The 21,175-nt window shown below is 45.4% G+C and overlaps 1 protein-coding gene across 2 annotated transcripts in view; it reads left to right on the top strand.

Moving 5' to 3' along the window:
• pask (PAS domain containing serine/threonine kinase) overlaps positions 1–21,175 on the top strand; it is a 75,913-nt gene that overhangs the window by 13,804 nt on the left and 40,934 nt on the right. Inside the window, exons 8-11 of one of the 2 annotated variants that reach the window (XM_038816986.1) lie at positions 4,537–4,724; positions 13,013–13,184; positions 15,511–15,603; positions 17,687–17,855. In XM_038816986.1, coding sequence (XP_038672914.1) covers positions 4,537–4,724; positions 13,013–13,184; positions 15,511–15,603; positions 17,687–17,855 — 622 coding nt within the window. The remainder of the gene's footprint in view (positions 1–4,536; positions 4,725–13,012; positions 13,185–15,510; positions 15,604–17,686; positions 17,856–21,175) is intronic. The other variant, XM_038816987.1, reaches the window with a different exon arrangement.

Genomic DNA, 21,175 nt, shown 5'->3' with positions numbered 1-21,175 from the left:
TCTATAAAATGGTGCACGTGAAACTGACCGGGCCCTCGGGAGGCCATATTTGGTGTGTCAGACTATCCGGGGTTGGAAACAGGTGCGGAGGCAGATGTTGTAGTCTTCGCCTCATTGATGGCCCGAAGGTGGATCCTGTTGGAATGGAGATCAACATCTCCACCCTGTGTGGCGGGGAGACCTGCTGGAATTCTTTAGCATAACTTCCTTGTTTAGCATAACTTCCTTGCCCTAGAACTCTATGCTACTGTTAATAAAGCCTAGGATACTGTATACTTTAACTGCTCTCTTCAGCTGCCCTGCCACATTTAATGACTTGTGCACATATGCACTTGCTGCCCCTCTACTCCTTGACGGTTCACAACTGACACATCACAGAAGCAATACAAGACTAATAGTATTCTTTATTTGTACTAATATATCACATAGACTTTAAACTCTAAATGTCGCACAGACTATTTTGTCACCCCGACGACGAGTTCGTCGGATTGGGGAATCTTCAGCCCAGCATATGTGACATCCCGACTCGTGAGTGCAGGATTATGCTGCGGCCTGATGCCAAGAGACAGAGAGCGGTACAAGACCACAGATAATGGCCTACTGCCACACGGACAGTGGTCCGTGCACCGCGAAGAGTCCCTGACTCCACACACAAAGCAATGAAAGACTCCACAGCAAGACTAATGCACGATTCCACACAGGGAACGCTGCAAGACTCCACAGAGGGAGTGACACAAGCCTCCACAGTGAGCTCGTGGACTGACTCCACGATGGAAGGAATGCAAGACTCCAGAGCGCAGTGCTTGCATGAGCAAGACCATGAGGGTCTAGCAACCTCCTCCTGAGCAACCAGCAGCAGACGACGCAGGTCTGCCATGCTCAAGTGCACAGCAAGAAGACTATGACAGTCTGCCACGCTCACATGAACAACAAAGCAACTATGACAGTCCACCCAGATTCTTTGAGCCACCAGAAGAAGACTCTGACAGTCTACCCAGCTCAAGTGAATGACAAGAAGACACTGAGGCTCTACCCACTGTATGTGCGACAAGTGACGACGGCATCCCACTTCCCGCACCAGATGTGCAACGTGACAGACCTCAGCTAGTGTGTACAGAGGCACATGACAATCACAGTGAGACTACTGGTGACTCCAGGGACACCACGTTACTTCAAACCTCATTTGCTCGAGCCTCTCCACAAGCAAATGTATTCCTGAACGTTTTGACTCATGTGAACCTGCAATGACTCCGGACGGGAAGCGGCAAGAAACCAAAGCTGATTCCGGTGAACCAGAAAGGACTCCAGACGGGGAGCATCGACAAGCCAAAACCGACTCGGGTGAAACAGACCAGACTCCAGACGGGGAGAATCGACAAGCCAAAGCTGATTCAAGTAAGCTGGACATGACTCCAGACGGGGAGCGCTGCGAACTCAGTGATGACACTCTCAAGGAAACAGAAGATGCCACAAAGGACGCTGACATGAGTAACTGTGTGAAGGACTCGTATTATCTACAGAGTGTGGTCCTTGAGCGCAGCCAATACGACAACAAAACCAACCAACACAACAACATCCAGAAGTGTACCAGAGGCAACAACGTCGCCAACAAGCACGACAAAGACAACAACAATGGAACTATGACTGGTACGGCATGGTACAACTCTGCCCATGAGGGACAGTGTTACTGCTCAGCTCAGTACAATGATATACCATAGCAGGACAACACAGATTGCATACATCGCTACCACAAACATCGGAAGAAAAAAAGACTCCAAATCAGACAACAAAGTAATTTGACCACTTCTTGGTTCCTTACGCGGAGGGACACTGACGCCGTTTACAAAGCAATGCCACCATCAACATCACCACCTCACCAACCAAACAAGAAAGACACTCGACCATAATAATTAATGAATTTTGGACTCGTGCATATAATTTGGACTTGTTGTTTAATGATCACTTATCATGATTTGTACATATCATCACTTATCTACCTAGTTTGTTCAATTTTCTTTAACACTGTACAGAAAATATGTAACACGAAAAAAGGGGGGAATGTGGTGATATGCATCGCTGTAGATTACCAAGGGGTTAATGTAAATACACGTAGACTAGATAGACACTAGAGGGAGCACCAGAGACATGACACACAGACATTCAACCAATGGGTCAATAAGATAGGACATGACCAATGGGCATTCACGACACACAGGTGACACTACCACAGGGGGGCATTATACCAGCCCGTATATAAGGACACAGCACACATAATCTTCCTCTTTCCAGTGGAGACACTTAGTGAGTACACAGGGTTGATTGAAACACATCACACCCACGACCTGGATCGTCAGTCTGAGTAGCTATAGCAGGATTAACAGGAGAGTCGAATCTAGGTAGGAGAATCGTTAACAGTTCAATAAATGTGTTAAAGTTATCTCAAGTCTGAACCTTCCTTTGTCAGAGTGCACATCAAGGAAGCAGCTTGTGCTACGTCAAGAGCATAACAAAACAGTCACTATATCTTTAACTCAATGGATGTAGGGTAGCACGGTGGCACAGTGGTTAGCACTACTGCCTCATGCCCCCGAGGTCCCAGCTTCGATCCCAGCTCTGGGTCACTGCCCGTGTGGAGTTTGCACATTCTCCTTGTGTCTGCGTGGGTTTTGCCCCCACAACCCAAAGATGTGTTGGCTAGGTGAATTAGCCACGCTAAATTGTCCCTTAATTGGAAAAAATGAATTGGGTACTCAAAATTTATTTTAAAAAACAACTCAATGGATGTGACACAAACTCTTTCCATGGGGTATGGGGGGAAAGGCGGTATCAGAGTATTGAACTTGATCTGCCACGATCATAATGAATGGCGGAGTAGGCTCGAAGGGCCGAATGGCTTCCTGCTGCTTCTGTTTTCGATATTTCTATGTTAACTCCATGAACTAACTTTACTCAAACCTGTAGTGCAGCACTATCAAATGCCTTTTGGAAGTCCATATATATACAACATCAACATCATTGCCCTCTTAATTTTTCCTGTTATCTCTTCAAAGAAACTCCAGCAAGTTAGTTAAACATTATTTTCCCTTAAGAACTCCATGCTGGCTCTTCCCAATCAACCCACATTTTTCCTTGTGATTGTTAATTCTATCCAAAATAACTGTTTCTAAAAACCTCCCTACCACTGAAGTTAAACAGACTGGTTTGTAATTTCTGGGCTTATCCTTACATGCTTTTTTTGAACAAGAGTGCAATGTTTGCAATTCTCCAGTCCTCTTAGCACCTCCCCTGAGCCTACGCACGACTGAAAGATTATGCCCCTGCAATTTCCACTCACTCCCTTCAATATCCTTGCTTGCAGCTGGTTTGGTTCCGGTGCCTTGTCTTTTAAAAAAAAAAAAAAATTTAGAGTACCCAATTCGTTTTTTTTTCCAATTAAGGGGCAATTTAGCGTGGCCAATCCACCTAGCCTGCACATCTTTGGGTTGTGGGGGCGAAACCCACGCAGGCACGGGGAGAATGTGCAAACTCCATACGGACAGTGGCCCAGAGCCGGGATCGAACCTGGGACCTCGGCGCCGTGAGGCCGCAGGGCTAACCCACTGCACCACCGTGCTGCCCTTTTCCGGTGCCAAAAAGATGCACTTTTCCGGTGCCTTGTCAACAGATCATGACAGTCTACCCAATACCTCCTCATTATCAATTTTGCCTCCTCTCTAGACAGAGATTGCTCCTCTGTCACCATGGTCTGGGTAACATCCACTTCCTGGGTAAAGACAGATGTGACATTCATTTAACATTTCAGCCATGCCCCCCCCCCCCCCCCCCCCCCCCCCCCCCGGGGGTTGCTGCTGCTGTCGGCCTATTTCCCTACCGTTCCGCCAGGAAGTCCAGATAAGGCTGCCACCGCCTGAAAAACTCTTGTACTGATCCCCTCAGGGCAAATTTCACCCTCTCCAATTTAATGCCCACCCACCCCTCATGTGTACTTTCCAAACTCCCCTTCCACCACTACCTACTGAAGGGTAGCATGTTTTTCTTCGTCACTCGTTCCCCCCCCCCCTCCCCCAGTGTGCATGTCCACTATCAATAAGTGAAAGCATGAGTTTGATGCATAGTAATGATTGTCCCACTCTGTGCCTTCAAGCATTCTTTAACTACAGCCACTGCAGCAATGCTAACTTTTCAACTTCTCAAAACAACCATCCTGTGGCTTCTCGGAATGAAATTGTCAGTTTGGGTTCCAATTATGGTCCGCTTTGGTTGCCTAACCAGGGGACGGGATGAAAGTGTTCCAGATTCAATTCACATGATCTTGATCTGTTAGACCAGAGAGAATGCACTTCTTTAGCATCAAGCAATAGAAAGCAGATAGCGTGGCAATACAGTCGCCACTGAATAAACTGGTGGATTTTGTCCAGAGACCGGATGCTTTGATACTTTTTTGTTGGGTCCTCAAATACTTGACGACTCCTGTAATGTTTTTGTAAAACAAGTTTACTTTGTATGAAAGGTTTGCTTAATTTTTTTTCCCCCCAGCTGAATCTGAGGAAGATGATGCGAGTCAGTTAATCACTGGCACAGAGGCGGTTTTCTCAGGAGTTGTGTGGGTTTTCACAACCATCAGTGGACTCATCACTCTCCTGCCAGATGGAGCAGTCCACAGTTTGAATAATAACTTTTCTCTGATGTTGTTTGGCTATGAGAACAGAGAATTACTGGGCAAGGTAAGATTATGAAAGGCTGTTAGTGAGGCATTGATTGTCTCTGCTTCCACACCCTCTTAGGCTATGAGTTCCAGGTCATTAGCGCTTGCTGTGTTAAAAAAAGTTCTTCCTTGCATTCACCCTGCCTTAAATCAGTGTCTTCCTAGTCCTTATACCATCAGCTAATGGGGGACACCTTTTCTTTGTCTACCGTAACTATACCTGTCATAATCTTGTACATCTCTATCACATCACCCCCATAATCTCCTCTGCTCCAAGGAGAACAATCCACTCAGCATCTCCAACCTAACCTTGGAGCTAAAAACTTCCATCCCGGGAAACAATCGGTGAAATCAACTCTCCACCCTCCCAAGGACCGTCACATCCTTCCTGAAGAGTGGTAACCAGAACTGGATGCAATACTCTAGTTGTGGCCTAACCAAAGCTTTATTGAGGATAACTTCCCTGTTTCATACTCTGTATCTATTTATGAAGCCCAATATCCCATTTGCTTTGCTAACGACTTTCTCAATGTGTCTTTCCCTATCTTTTCTGAACACTTCATATTCTTGCATATTAAGAGCCTAGTCACCAGCATTTTTCAGCCACGTTTCTGTTGCCATAATATCATATTCCTACCCAATTATTTGTCTTTATAACTCCTCAACCTTATCCACTACACTTTGTATGTTTACATGCATGCATTGTAAACATGACTTTGCATTCCTCGTAGTCCTTCTTTGCTGCTCCGATTGAATATGGAACTATTCCCTTCTCTGATACTGTCCAACGCTCTCAGTTTACGCACCTTCGTCTTTTCTACTTCCATTTGCTGGTGCCCATCTCCCTGACAATTTAGTTTAAATCATACTAGCGAACCTTCCTGTGAAGACATTTGTCCATGTCCTATTGAGGTGCAACCATTCCTTTTGAATATGTGCCTTCTTCCCCAGAACTGCTGCTTATGTCCCCAGAATCTGAAGCCCCCAGGCCTCAAGCCATGCATTGATCCACCCTATCTTCCTGTTTCTACTCTTGCTTGGCACATGGTACTAGGGGTAATCCAGAGATTACTATCTTTGGGGTCCTACTTTTTAACTTCCTCCCTATAGCTTCTGAAAATCTGACCCTAGGACCTCAATACCTGCCCTATCTGTGCCATTGGTACCAACATGTACCATAACTTCTGGCTCACTCCTTTTGTCCTGCAGCATATTCTACATCTTCTCTTTATTGTTCTTTACTCTGGCACTGGGGAAGTAACACACTATCCAAGATGCATAAGTTATAGAAATGCCAATTTGCCCCCTAGACCATGGAATCTCCTGTAACGACTGCATTTCTACTGTTTGCTGTTCTCTCCTGTGCAGTCCCTTGTTTATGGTTGCCATAGCCTGGACCGCATCCTTTCAAGCTTTTGTCGCCCCTGGCAGTCTCCAATGCTGAGTACCTGTTTCAGATTGCCACACACCCCTGTACTTCTTGCCTCTTCCTACTCTTCCTGATGACCACCTATCTACTATCCTGAACTCTTGCTGCCTGAGGGGTGGCCACCTCCTGGAATGTACAATCCAGGCTGATTCATCGTGATGCTCCACCTGCCCCATAAGCTTGGAAATACCAAGCTCAAACTGAAGCAGTTGGGCACACTTCTTATATGAAGTATCCTGAAGTTCCCACATAATGCAGGAACTGCAAACAACAGGTCCGTCCATGATCTGAAGAAAAGGCCCTCTGGTCCTGCTCTGTATACTTGTACTCTTATTAATTCACCCACTGTTCTACTTACCCCGATTGAAAATTTTAATTTCCCAGCTCCTAATTTGAAAGAAATGGTCTAGTTTAGAGACTGAGTTGTTTTCATTGTTTACCTGCTAAAAAAGTTCTTGATTTGAAACTGCTTTTAAGTTCCCATTTACTCTTCCATGTCTCATGGAAAATACCCCTTTTTTATTTCAAACTGTTCTCATAAGTGTAAGATGTCCAGAACTCTATATTTCGACATGACTCCCTCATCTATTCAACTTCACTATGTACAAAACCTCATAATATTTACCTTTTGGCACAGCATTACTCATGGTCAGTTAGATCCTCTTCATTCGTTCTGCATTGTTGAGATGATCCCTTGCAGAATAGTGTGAACTAGTGGAAAGATCTGCAGGCTGATTAACAGTCTAGCAGGTCCTTCTATGACTGTAACTGTCTTTATATCAGTAAATAGTCCTTGTACAGTTCAAGGGTTTTGTGGGCTCTCACAACTCATTGGGTGTGAGTATCCCACTGGACGGCAACCTGAATCAGGAGCCTGAACTCTAGTCTCTTTTTATTTGAAATGCTTTTGTGCTTTAATACAACCAACTCTTTCTCCACTTTTATACTGATATCTTACAAGTTTGTTTCCCCCGTGACATTGCTCATATGTCTGTATTTCTCTCCCACTGTGTGGTGCTTTCTATTTGCCTTTGTTTCTCACCATGTTTCCCTCTGTTCCAGTATCTATCTACCTTGCGCATTGCTTAATCACATTTCCTTTTTTCTCTCTAACTCATTCTTAATTTCTCTCCCATCATATACCTTTGATGTTCTCTGTATTCTCTTTTTTTAATAAACATTTTATTGAGGTAGTAATGGTATAGTAACAATAAAATAAACAATATACATGAAACCATAAACATAGTGCAAAAGCCATTTACCTCTCGTACAGGTCCCACCCTTATTGACCCCCCACCCCGCCTGGGTCTGCTGACGATTAATTTTCAGCGAAGAAGTCGATGAACGGTTGCCACCTCCGGGTGAACCCTAACAGTGACCCTCTCAAGGCGAACTTAATTTTCTCCCAACAGAGAAAGCTAGCCATGTCCGATAGCCAGGTCTCCGACTTTAGGGGCTTTGAGTCCCTCCATGCTAATAGTATCTGTCTCCGGGCTACCAGGAAGCAAAGGCCAGAGCATCTGCCTCTTTCTCCTCCTGGATTCCCGGGTCTTCTGAATCCCCGAAAATTGCCACCTCTGGACTCAGCATGACATCCGCAAACTCCTGCCAAAATCCCCTAAGCATTGGACATGTCCAAAACATGTGGACATGGTTCGCCGGTCCTACCGCACATTTTGCGCACCTGTCCTCCACCCTAAAGAATCTGCTCATCCGGGCCACTGTCATGTGAGCCCGGTGAACAACCTTAAATTGTATCAGGCTGAGTCTGGCACATGTTGCGGACGTGTTGACTCTACTCAACGTGTCTGCCCATAGACAATCCTCTATCTCACCTCCCAGCTCCTCCTCCCACTTGCGCTTCAGTTCCTCGGTCTGCATCTCCTCCGACCCCATAAGCTCCTTATAATGTCCAGGATGCTCCCTTCTCCTCTGGAAACTACCCTGTCCTGAATCTCCCTTAGCAGTAGGAGTGGGAAAGTTGACACCTGTTTACCTGACACCTGGAACGAAGTCCCGCACCTATAGATACCTGAATTTGTTTCCCCTCGCCAGCCCAAACTTTTCTTCCAACGCCCTCCTACTCGAAAGCTCCCCTCTATGAACATATCCCCCATTCTCTCAATCCCCGCTCTCCGCCATAACCGGAACCCCCCATCTATACTCCCAGAGGCGAATTTCACAGATTGGGGCCAAGACTGATGCTCCCACATGCCCCCTCCACTGACCCAAGCTCTCAGGGCCGCCACCACCACTGGATTGGTGGAGTATTGTGCCGGCGGGAACGGCAGAGGCGCAGTTACCAACACCCCCAAATTGGTGCCCTTGCATGAAGCCGCCTCCATATGCACCCGTGCCAACCCCTCCCCCACCACCCATTTCCTGATCATGGCTATATTAGCCACCCAGTAATAGTTGCTAAAATTTGGCAGTGCCAGCCCACCCTCCCTGACTCCGCTCAAGCATTACCTTCCTTACTCGCGGGGTCTTGCCCGCCCAGATGAAGCCTGTGATCACTCTGTTGACCCGCTTAAAAAAGGACCGCGGAATAAAAATGGGTAGACACTGAAATGCAAATAGGAATCTCGGGAGGACCGTAACCTTCACCATTTGCAGCCTCCCAGCCAGAGACAACGGAAGCGCGTCCCATCTCCGAAAAACGTCCTTTATTTGGTCCACCAGCCGGGCCAGATTCAATTTTTGCAGCCGGTCCCATTTCCGCGCCACCTGGATGCCTAGGTACCTAAAGCTTCCGTCTACTAACCTAAACGGCAGCTCTCCTGTCCCCTCGCCTGGACCACAAACCTCTCACTGTTTCCCATATTCAGCTTATACCCTGAAAATTGGCCAACAGAAACAGGTCATCCGCAGAGACGAAACCCTGTGCCCCCCCCTCCCCCCGGGACCAGTCCTCTCCAGCCCCTTGAGGCTCTCGGAGCACTTTGCCAACGGCTCTCTAGCCAGCGCAAACAACAGTGGGGAGAGGGGCATCCCTGATTCGTCCCCCGGTGCAGTCATAAATAGTCTGATGTCCTATTCGTCCGTACACTTGCCACAGGAGCCTGATACAGTAACCTGACCCAGTCAATGAAGCCCTGCCCGAATCCAAACCGTCCCAGTATCTCCCACAGATAGTCCCATTCTACCCGATCAAAAACCTTTTCTGCATCCATTGCGATCACTACCTCCACCTCCCTACATTCCAGGGGCATCATGATCACATTTAACTGCCTTCTTACGTTGGCCACAAACTGCCTGCCCTTAACAACCCCGTCTGGTCCTCCCCAATAACGTCTGTAACACAATTCTCGATCCTGGAGGACAAGATTTTGGCCAGCAACTTGGAATCTACGTTCAACAGGGAGATCGGCCTGTAGGACCCGCACAGTTCCGGGTTCTTGTCCCACTTGAGAATCAGCGAAATCGTTGCCTGTGATATCGTCGGGGGCAACACCCCTCTTTCCCTTGCCTCATTGAACATCGATTGATCCTTAACAACACTGGCCCCAATATTCCCGAGAGCGTTTTATAAAACTCCACTGGGTACCCGTTCGGACCCAGGGCCTTACCCGCCTGCATGACCTTCAAGCCCTCCACTATCTTTTCCAGCCCGTTTGGGGCCCCCAGCCCTTCTACCCGCTCCCGTCCACCTTTGGGAAATTCAGCCCCTCCATAAAATGCCTCATCCCCTCCGGCCCCATAGTGGGTTCCGACCTGCACAGCCTGCTGTAGAAATCCCTAAACGCCTTATTCACCCCTACTGAATCATTAACCAGATTCCCATCTCCATATTTTACTTTCCCTATCTCCTTAGCTGTCTCCCTCTTCCTAAGCTGCTGTGCAAGCATTCTGCTAGCCTTCTCTCCATGTTTATAGATCGCTGCCCTCTCCTTTCTCAGCTGCTCCACCGCCCTCCCTGTGGTCAGCAAGCTAAACTCCACCTCTAACCTCCGCTGTTCCCTCAAAAGCCCTGCCTCTGGGGTCTCCGCATACCTCTTATCAATCTGTAGTATCTCCTTACCAGTCAGTCTGTTTCTGCCCTGTCCACCTTCTCCCTATGGGCCTGGATCGAGATCAGCTCCCCCCAACCACCGCCTTCCATGCTTCCCACACCACCGCTGCTGAAATTTCCACCGAGTCATTGACCTGCAGGTAGCTCTGAATACATTTCCTCAGCCGCTCGCACACCCCTTCATCTGCCAAAAGTCCCACATCCAACCTCCAGTGCCGGCGCTGGTTACTGTCTTTTGTAACCTGCAGATCAACCCAGTGCGGAGCATGGTCTGAGATTGTAATCGCCGAGTACCCCATGTCCACCACCCCAGCCAGCAAGGCCCTGCTCAAAATAAAGAGATCAATCCGGAAAAACACTTTATGCACGTGTGAGTAGAAAGAGAACTCCTTCATCCTCGGCTGCCCAAATCTCCATGGATCCACACCCTCATCAGCTCCATGAACCCTCTTAGTTCCTTTGCCATTGCTGGCATCCTGCCTGTTTTCGAGCTTGACCGGTCTAAACCAGGGTCCATAACTGTGTTGAAGTCCCCTCCCATGACCAACCTGTGCGAGTCCAGGTCTGGTATCTTCCCTCACATCCTCTTTTTAAACTCAACATCATCCCAATTTGGCGCATACACATTTACTAATACCACCTGCACCCCCTCTAGCTTCCCACTGACCATAAGGTACCGACCTCACACGTCCGAGACTATTCTACCCGCCTCAAACACCACCCGCTTATTGGTCAGGATCGCGATCCCTCTATTCTTTGAATCTAGTCGAGTGAAAGACCTGGCTGACCCAGACTTTCCTCAGTCTAACCTGGTCTGCTACTCTAAGGTGCATCTCCTGCAGCATTACCACGTCCACCTTCAATCCCCTAAGATGCGCGAACACCTGTGCCCTTTTGACCGGCCCATTTAACCCTCGAACATTCCAGGTGATCAGCCTAGTTGGGGGGCTCATTGCACCCTCCTCCGCTGATCAGCCATCCCCTTTTTTGGCCCGCCTCCAGCCCATGCTGGATCCTCCACCGATCCTCCCCAGGCAGCCCCCAACCTCCTCTCTGTCCCTCAGCCCAAGTCCCTCCCTCGTTAGCAGAACATTCACCCCCTCCCCTCCCCCAGTAACAACACCCTGTAACCCAACCCATTACTAAACCAAACATATGCACACCCCGCACTGCGCTTCCGAGAGCTATCTCGCCCAGCTAATTTGGTGGCCCCCAACCCCAGCGCCAGGTAGTCTCCCACCTATTTCCCCCCCCCCCCCCCCCCCCCCCCCCCCCCGCTCATACAAACAAACTCCAACATCAAACAATTCCCACACAATTGCCCAACAGAAAAACACCAAGATCAAAACAAGCACATCTCCATGCCCCAACAGTGCAAATTAAAATATTTAACTCAGTCAGCTGTTCGCTGTATTCTCCCCTGCTTTTTGTTGTCTATCCATTCATTGCCAGTTACCCACACTTTCATTCCTTTATTAGTGTTTTGTTTGATCCTTTGTACTTCACGAAATAACTCACCAAACACTTCGACTTGTCCAAACCAGAATCTTTTATTGAGTCTTGTGTGGTAAGATAGCAATCTGGTACAGAGCACGTTATCACGGAGTCTGCTAACTACTCTGGAACTTGCACCTAGCACTGACCATTCACATGTACGTCTTATTACCCTCTTAATCTTCTTTTGAAGATGGCTGGATATGGCTCCCTTTATATCCGAGTCACAGGTGGTTTAAAGACTGCGTGGTGTGTCTGTGCCGCCACCTGCTGGTTGGAGGTCACACACCATCCAACTGCGAGGCAAGTTTTTTTACAGAGGGTGGTTAAATATATGGAACGCGCTGCCTGGGGAGGTGGTGGGAGCAGGTACGATAGTGGCATTTAAGGGGCATCGACACAAATATATGAATAGGGTGGGAATGGAAGGATACAGACTCTAAGTGCATATATGGTTATAGTTTAGGCAGGTACCATGGTCGGCGCAGGCTTGGCAGGCTGAAGGGCCTGTTCATGTGCTGCATTGTTCTTTGTTCTGTGATATGGCCCATAGGCATATCACCACAATTAGGTTCTGCCTTTTTTTCATATTTTCTCTGGGGCTAGAGTTTGCGAATTAGGGGAACTGATGCTGATTGACGCACAAATTGGCCTGAAAAGTTGTGGAGGCACAGAGTGGCAAAAAATCAGCAGGAAAGTGCCAGCTGAAAGATCCTAAATTGGGGACTGAAGCGAAAAGGCAAGCCTGAGGCCCCGATTGAGGAATGGCACTACAATGACAATAGGCAAAAAGCAGTCATCCATAAGTCAAACTGTGTACTTAACATGAGGGGAGTAGCTTTTTTATTAGCTTTCATGCTTGATTCAAAAGATGCATGAACTAAAAAGCAAGTAGATTCCATGCTCAAAGGGTATCTCCTTATATCTGCAGCAACAAAATATTTAATTTTAAATGTCCTGACTAGTACATGTATGTTCTGTCTGAAATATTAGAATGCCTTCAATATAACCAAATAACCCCTCAGGATTAATTAGAGTCATCACCAGGGAGTTATTTTGCAACGGAATTGAGAATCTCCTCTTCTAACAATTGTGCCTTGTTTTGAGAGTGGACATTTTGAATATTAATATAAAATAATATTCAAAATATTAATTTTAAGTGATTTTAAAATTAGTGAATGAGATTTGCCTGAATTTATTTTTATCTGCTATTTGCAGCAGAGGAATTAACTTAAATTGGATTAATATTTATGTCAAAAAAGGACTCTCTCAAGGTGTGTTGTTTTGTATGTGGGGTATGTAAAGAATCTGATTTTAATACATTTCATCACCATTTGAATTATTCTGAGATGGAAGTATTTTTATTTTCTAGAATATTACGTTTCTAATCCCTGGTTTCTATGACTACATGGATCCAATTGATGATGGTTTTCTTCCATTACCACCCCTGGACGATGGTACCGACGAGGTAGAAGTGTGTCGTAATGGAGAGGCGAGTGAAGGAGGGTGTCATAGTTATTCAGTGCTTTCTGACAATACGGAGGGTATGTGAACACCACAAAATAAACTTTTTACTTGCCTTCACCTCTGTCTGAGTCTGTTAATGCTAGCATCTGCCCTCCTCCTGCTTTGCTGCTGTAGTTAGTTGTAATGTAAAGTAGATAGTGGAAGAAAGAAGGCACCAGCAGTAACCATCTGAATTGAACTGATTTTTGTAAAAGTAATAAGGAAATACCAACACTTGTATTCCAGGCAGATTAATTCGTAAACTCTTGATGTTTTTTATAGGTGTTAAGTAAATTGACATTCAAGTCACTGGCACAAACTGTGGTAGATTCCAAGCCAATGGATATTAGGAGTCTGGCCTCCTTAATAGATTAAAAGTATTACCATGACCAAATTATTAAATTAAGCTGAGTGAGGCGATGTGTACTGAGCCTAATGTGACACTACATCAGGTCTTCAGCGTCCTGAGAAAGGAGACTTCAACACATTGTTAAACACCGTGTTTGTACTCGGGGTTGGTTTAGCACAGTGGGCTAAACAACTGGCTTGTAATGCAGAACAATGCCAGCAGCGCGGGTTGAATTCCCATACCTGCCTCCCCGAACAGGCGCCGGAATGTGCTGACTCGGGGCTTTTCACAGTAACTTCATTGAAGCCTACTTGTGACAATAAGCGATTATTATTATTCCTCAATAATGAAAGATTTAAAACGGGCCCACTCATTCTTTGGGACTACGGTTTGCCAGTTCCTGAGAACGCTATTCACTGCATATTTTGATGTTATTCTTGCTGTTGGTTATGTACCAATTGCAATAGACCAACAACATGTCATCTTGCTGGATTCATCTGTGTACCTAATTTGCAAGCCCAATCTTTTATTATGAATTTTATAATTAGGCCCACTGATTTATAATTTCATACGCAAATGCTTTTTAAAAAAAGTTAATGCATGGGATTTTTATCATGCTTTTCAAATTGTATTCTAATGTTCTATCTATTTCTTTGAAAACTGCATGTTAGTGGCCTGTTTTCAGATGAATTAACAGCTTGGTCCATGGAGGGCACTGAGAGAAAAATGGTTTACTACTTGCAATTGCCACAACATGAATGGCCATCAGCAAGTGGGTAAGATCTTTGCCAGTATTGCAGTTAGGAGAAAAACAGTGAACCACAGTCAATCAGCCCTATGCAGTTTGAGGTCCCAGGTCAGATTTGAAATTATAAATTTATTTTTTATCTTGGGATGTGGCAGTATTTATTGCCTATTCCAGTTGACCAGAGGGCATTAAGTGTAAACCATATTGCATGACACTGAATCATGTGTAAAATAGACTGGGTAGGGGGGAGGATCACCTTTTGTGAAAGGCCTGCATGAATGAGATGTGATTTTTGCAACATTCTGATAACTCTCATAGTCTTTTTCTGTTGCCAGCCCAAAAATTATTACATTTATCAAATCCAACCTTTCAAGGGCATCACGGTGACACGGTGGTTAGCCTTGCTGCCTCACGCTGCCGAGGTCCCAGGTTCGATCCCGGACCTGGGTCACTGTCCGTGTGGAGTTTGCACATTCTCTCCGTGTTTGCGTGTGTCTCACCCCTACAACCCAAAAAGGTGTGGCTAGGTGAATTGGCCACGTTAAATTGCTCTTTAATTGTAAAAAAAAAGAATTGGGTGATCTAAATTTATTTTTTTTTAAAAACAAAAACGAGAAAAAAAAAGAATTGGCTGCATACATTTAATAGTGCATGGTGTAATATTTTTAAAAATAGAACTTTCGGGGACATGACAGAATTTAAAAGCCATTATCATGCTTGATGGTGCGAAACTGATTTTCTTTGAAGCGTGGTAAGGGTTCCACTCTTTGAACCTGGTCTGTGTGAACTTGGCCTTGATCTGATATGATCTCAGTAGCGTTAAACTCTGCAGTTAGTCTCCAGTATGGAGTTTGCTCTCTTATGTCAGAAGTGTCCTTGTACCTTTTATCATATGTGGACTTTGGGGGTGGGGAAGAAGAAAGTGATGATTTGGATTTTTTGAATTGTTTTGCAAAAATGTTATTGGTGGTGCTTTTGGCTAGTTTATGTTGGTGCTTTTTTCTCCTGTTTATCACAATGAGAGCATTAGCGAATCTTGCACTGAGCAGTCACTGAAAATCAAAGGTAAGACTGAATGTAAAAATCATAATGTCAATATTCAGTGACCTACCTGCTCACATTGTTTTCAATGGGTGAATATTTGTTATGGCTTATACTACGAGTAGGAATGCTTTTATTCCTTACTGACTGACATTCTCTTTTTCTCTTTTCGTGGTATTTCTTTCTTTCTTCTTGGCCTGTTTCTCTGGGTTGTGTTTGTGTTTAGATGACCAACATGGTGCAGGTAACATTAACCCACTGGGCAGTGACATCGAGGCACCTAACATACTCCCTATAGTATCTGCTACGATGAAAAAAGGTACAGTATGATGTATGGGATTAGGGGTGCGGAGTGGGGAGGTGAAAGGTAAACTTGAATGCATGTCGGAGGTGGAGGGGGGGGAATGAGCTGTACTGCAGATGACTAGTCATATTCTGGATTGAACCTGAGGATCTTGCTCTGTTTTATTAATTGGAAGTATCCCTGCAGTGCAGAAGGAGGCTATTCAGCCCATTAAGTCTGCACCAACCCTTCAAAAGACCACCCTACCTAGGCCCAATTTCCCACTCTTATCCTGAAACCTCACCCTAAGGGGCAATTTAGCATGGCCAATCTACCTAATCTGCACACCTTTGGACTGCGGGAGGAAACCGGAACACCCAGACGAAACCCACGTAGATATGGGGAGAATGTGCAAACTCCACACAGGCAGTCACCCGAGGTCAGAATTGAACCCAGGCCCCTGGCGCAGTGAGACAGTATTGCTAACCACTGTGCCACCCTAAATTTAAATTAACATTTGACCCAATACTTGTAATTTTTAGCAATGTTAAAATCCAGTCCCATTGAACATTTCCATTTTATCATGTTTTTAAAAAGTCAACATTAAAGTTGTTGTTTGTAGGTACAATGTACATTTGTCAACTGTGGTTTCAGTTTTGCCTTTGAGCAAGATATTTGTGGTTTCAAATCCTGCTCCATAGACCTGAGTACAAAATCTGGGCTAACACTTCAGTGCTGTATTGAGGGAGTGCTTCACTGTCGGAGCTACCATCTTTTGAATAAACTGGGGCTTCAGGTGAATATAAAAGATCATGGCATTATTCATAGAAGAGGAAGGGAATTCTCGGTATTCTGGCGAACATTTATCTCTCAGCCAACACATCTAAAAAAATGGATGGCCTGGTGATTATTATGTTGCCATTTGTGGAACCTTGCTGTGCATAAATGGAGTGGCACCTTTCCTACATTACAACCATATTTCATGAGCTGTAAAATTTTGGGGACATTTTGAAGTCAAAAGCCCTCTTTCTTTTTTGTTTACTAAATAAATTGCTGATAAAAGAGAAATACTGCCAAAGCTTTTTTCCTTGCACTCATCGGGACAGTTCACAAGAATACCAATTGTAAAGGAACAACAATTTAAATGCAAGAGAAGAGAAGGCTGATTCATTGGCAACTGGATTCTGATTGGTAGAGGCATTGCCATGGAGAATGCACCTTGGAACAGCTGCCAAGCTTTTCTTCAAATTCAAACTAGAAAAGTTAATAATTTGCACATCTGCATGTTGTGGAATGTGCACCTGATATTCGGTCAGGTTTTCCATCCAGATTCAGCAGACTTCTTTTGTTTAGCCATTCAAAGGAGAAGGCTATTGGCTGGTGCATTGTCCTCCGATATTGGCTATTTAGATTGTCTTTGGACGTAAAGCCTATAAAATGTGAAATAAAGATGTCAGTGGGTGCCATTTCAGAGAGATTAATCAATTGTCGTATGAGATATCCTGCATTTGTCCAATGTAAGTCTGAAGTCACGCTTTATGGGTTCATCCCCTCCTGTATTTTATCTTCACTTGGGGAATACGATCTTCTGCAAACCATGGAGCTTGGAAATTGTCTTTTTTTTCTTCTCCTTTTCCAATAAATGTACCCGCTTCTCCTATTCAATGTTTTGATTGTTTAGTTCAGTTATGGTAAAGAAGGTGCGAGAGGCCTTCTGGTATCTTGGCAATATGTGAACCTTGAGGATGAGTGTTGGTATGCAATTCGCCCAAAAGAGGCATTACAGTAGAGTTATTTCTGTCTTCCCTGAATGTTTGGACAAGTGCTCTTCCCACAATGTTGTTGGAGGCCAGCAGGAGTAGGAAACCTGGCTGTTTTCTCCCCTCCACTAATCCCAATAAGATCCGACTAATTATTCTACCCAGGTGCTCCTATTTTATGTTGGAAATAATGTTGTTCACAGGGCAGTGCAATTATACATCTTCCCAATTTCCTCAGTTACGCAGTGCACAATGAAGGAGAACCCACTTTGTTTGCCAACCTCTTTATTAGCTGTTAGTGTAGCTACTAACCTAGAATTGTAACTGAAGTGCTTACGATGTATGGATTTCTAATTTAGATCCAAGCCCGTTGCTTGCTGGAGATACATCTTTTATACAGCAGGAAAAAACAAGATGTGGCAATGGTCCTAGCGTCCCAATTTTTACCGGAACCAGCTCAAGGTTACTTGCTGACAGTCTTCTTTCCACTATGTCGTCTCCCAAAGTCACCTCTACTCCTTTCAGCAGGTAAATAAACACAAATGTGTGAAGAGAAGCACGAGTTGCCAGAATTAGCTTAATAGATGCACTCGTTTGTGAAACTGTTGGTCGCATTCTACTGAAGTACCTCTTCTTGAGTCATTCACTCTGAGATGTATCACTGGAGCCTTTCAATAATTGCGGTTGTCCCTGAACATTTGATAGACAATCTCATTCTTGAAGCTGTGCAGACTGGATTTAGATGGAGAGAGTGACTTTAGTCTGAAATTTATACAAAGTAATAAATTAATTAACTAATCAGAGATGGCTGTGCAGGTGATGTGCTGTAGCTGTATGATGTGGGAGCTGGCTGTTCCCCTTGTGAATGGCAATGACCACATCTGCAGCAAGTGTTGGTTGCTGGAAGAACTCCGGCTCAGAGTTGATGATCTGGAATCTGAGCTTCAAACACTGCGGCACATCGGGAGGGGGAGAGTTACCTGGACACTTTGTTTCAGGAGGCAGTCACACCTGGGAGATTAAGTAATTCACATCCAGTAAGTGATCAGGGACTTCAGAGTGTGACTGTTAGTGAGGCAGGCAGGGGGAACCTGAGTTCAGGAGTGCAGGAGCCTCAGCCCTTGACCTTGTCCAACAGGTATGAGACTCTTGCTCCCTGTATGGATGAGGAAAAGGGCTCTGGACAGGATGAGCCAGCTGACCACGGTACCATGGTGCAAAAGGCCATTCAAGAGGGGGGAGTAAAAAGACAAGTAGTTGTTATAGGGGATTCTATAATTAGGGGGACAGATAGTATCCTATGCAAGCCGGATCGGGAGTCTCGCATGGTGTGTTGCCTGCCCGGTGCCAGGGTGCGGGACATCTCTGACCGGCTTGAAAGGATATTGGAGCGGGAGGGGGAGGATCCAGTTGTTGTGGTCCACGTTGGGACTAACAACATAGGTAAAGCTAGGGTGGAGGACCTGTTCGGGGACTATCAAGCACTAGGAAGAAAATTGAAATACAGGTCCTCAAGGGTCATAATCTCCGGATTACTGCCCGAGCCACGTGCCAATTGGCACAGGGACAAGAAAATTAGGGAAGTAAACACGTGGCTAAGGGATTGGTGTGGGAAAGAGGGATTCCACTTCATGGGACATTGGCATCAGTTTTGGAATCGGGGGGATCTGTACCGTTGGGACGGTCTCCACCTGAACCGATCTGGAACCAGTGTTCTAGCGAAGAGGATAAATAGGGTGGTCAGTAGGACTTTAAACTTCTGAGTTGGGGGGAAGGGAAAGTGAAAGCGACAGGGAGCATGGAGTTAAATGGCAAGATACGCAGGAGGATAACATGTAGGCAGGTGGATTTAAGCTTGAGGCAGACTAGGAATTCAACAAAAAGGAAGGATAACTTTGGACATCTTAGGACTTCCAATATCTGTAATGATAAGATAGTTAGCATTAAGGCACTTTACCTGAATGCTCGTAGCATTTGTAACAAAGTAGACGAACTAATGTCACAGATCATCGTGAATGATTATGATGTGGTAGGCATCACAGAGACATAGCTGCAGGGGGTTCAGGACTGGCAGTTAAACATCCAAGGATATACAACCTATCGAAAAGACAGGGAGGTGGGCCGAGGGGGTGGGGTTGCCTTGTTAGTTAAGACCAAAATTAAATCTATGGCACTAAACGACATAGGGTCGGATGATGTGGAGTCTGTGTGGGTAGAATTGAGGAACCACAAAGGCAAAAAAACCATAATGGGAGTTAAGTACAGACCTCCTAACAGTGGTCAGGACCAGGGGCGCAACATGTACCGGGAAATAGAAAAGGCATGTCAGAAAGGCAAGGTCACGGTGATCATGGGGGACTTCAATATGCAGGTGGATTGGGTAAATAACGTAGCCAGTGGATCCAAAGAAAAGGAATTCATGGAATGCTTACAAGATGGCTTTTTGGAACAGCTTGTCATGGAGCCCACAAGGGAGCAGGCTATTCTGGACCTAGTGCTATGTAATGAACCAGACTTTATAAAAGATCTTAAAGTAAGGGAACACTTAGGAAGCAGCGATCATAATATGGTTGAGTTCAGTCTGCAGTTTGAAAGAGAGAAGGCAAAATCGGATGTAATGGTGTTACAGTTAAATAAAGGTAATTACAAGGGCATGAGAGAGGAACTGGCGAAAATCGACTGGAAGCAGACCCTAGTGGGGAAGACAGCAGAGCAAAAATGGCAGGAGTTTGTATGCATAATTGAGGACACTGTACAGAGGTTCATCCCCAAGAAAAGAAAGATTATCCGGGGAGGGATTAGACAGCCATGGCTGACAAAGGAGGTCAGGAAATGTATCAAAGAAAAAGAGAGATCCTATAAAGTGGCCAAAAGCACTGGGAAATCAGAAGATTGGGAAGGCTACAAAAACAAACAGAGGTTAACAAAGAGACAAATAAGGAAGGAGAGGATCAAATATGAAGGCAGGCTAGCCAGTAATATAAGAAATGATAGTAAAAGTTTCTTTCAATACATAAGAAACAAACGACAGGCCAAAGTAGACATTGGGCCAATTCAAACTGATTCCGGAAGGCTAGTGATGGGAGACGAGGAAATGGCTGGAGAACTTAATAAGTACTTTGCGATTGTCTTCACAGTGGAAGACATGAGTAATATCCCAAAAATTATAGAGGGTCAGGGGGCTGAGTTGAGTATGGTTGCCATTACAAAAGAGATGGTGCTAAAAAAGCTAAAAGGTCTTAAAATTGACAAATCTCCTGGCCCCGATGGGCTACACCCTAGAGTTCTGAGGGAGGTGGCTGAAGAAATAGCAGAAGCGTTGGTTGAGATCTTTCAAAAATCACTGGAGTCAGGGAAAGTCCCGAACGATTGGAAGATCGCTGTTGTAACCCCCTTGTTCAAGAAAGGATCAAGACAAAAGATGGAAAATTATAGGCCAATTAGCCTAACCTCGGTTGTTGGTAAAATTCTAGAATCGATCGTTAAGGATGAGATTTCTAAATTCTTGGAAGAGCAGGGTCGGATTAGAACAAGTCAACATGGATTTAGTAAGGGGAGGTCGTGCCTGACGAACCTGTTAGAATTCTTTGAGGAGGTGACAAGTAGGTTAGACCAGGGAAACCCAGTGGATGTGGTCTATCTGGATTTCCAAAAGGCCTTTGATAAGGTGCCACACAGGAGGCTGCTGAGTAAGGTGAGGGCCCATGGTGTTTGAGGTGAGCTACTGGCATGGGTTGAGGATTGGCTGTCTGACAGAAGGCAGAGAGTTGGGATAAAAGGTTCTTTTTCGGAATGGCAGCCGGTGACCAGCGGTGTCCCACAGGGTTCAGTGTTGGGGCCGCAGCTGT

Source organism: Scyliorhinus canicula, chromosome 13, assembly GCF_902713615.1.
Source record: "Scyliorhinus canicula chromosome 13, sScyCan1.1, whole genome shotgun sequence".
NCBI classification, from domain to species: Eukaryota; Metazoa; Chordata; class Chondrichthyes; order Carcharhiniformes; family Scyliorhinidae; genus Scyliorhinus; species Scyliorhinus canicula.
This window is presented reverse-complemented; position numbering and strand designations above follow the sequence as displayed.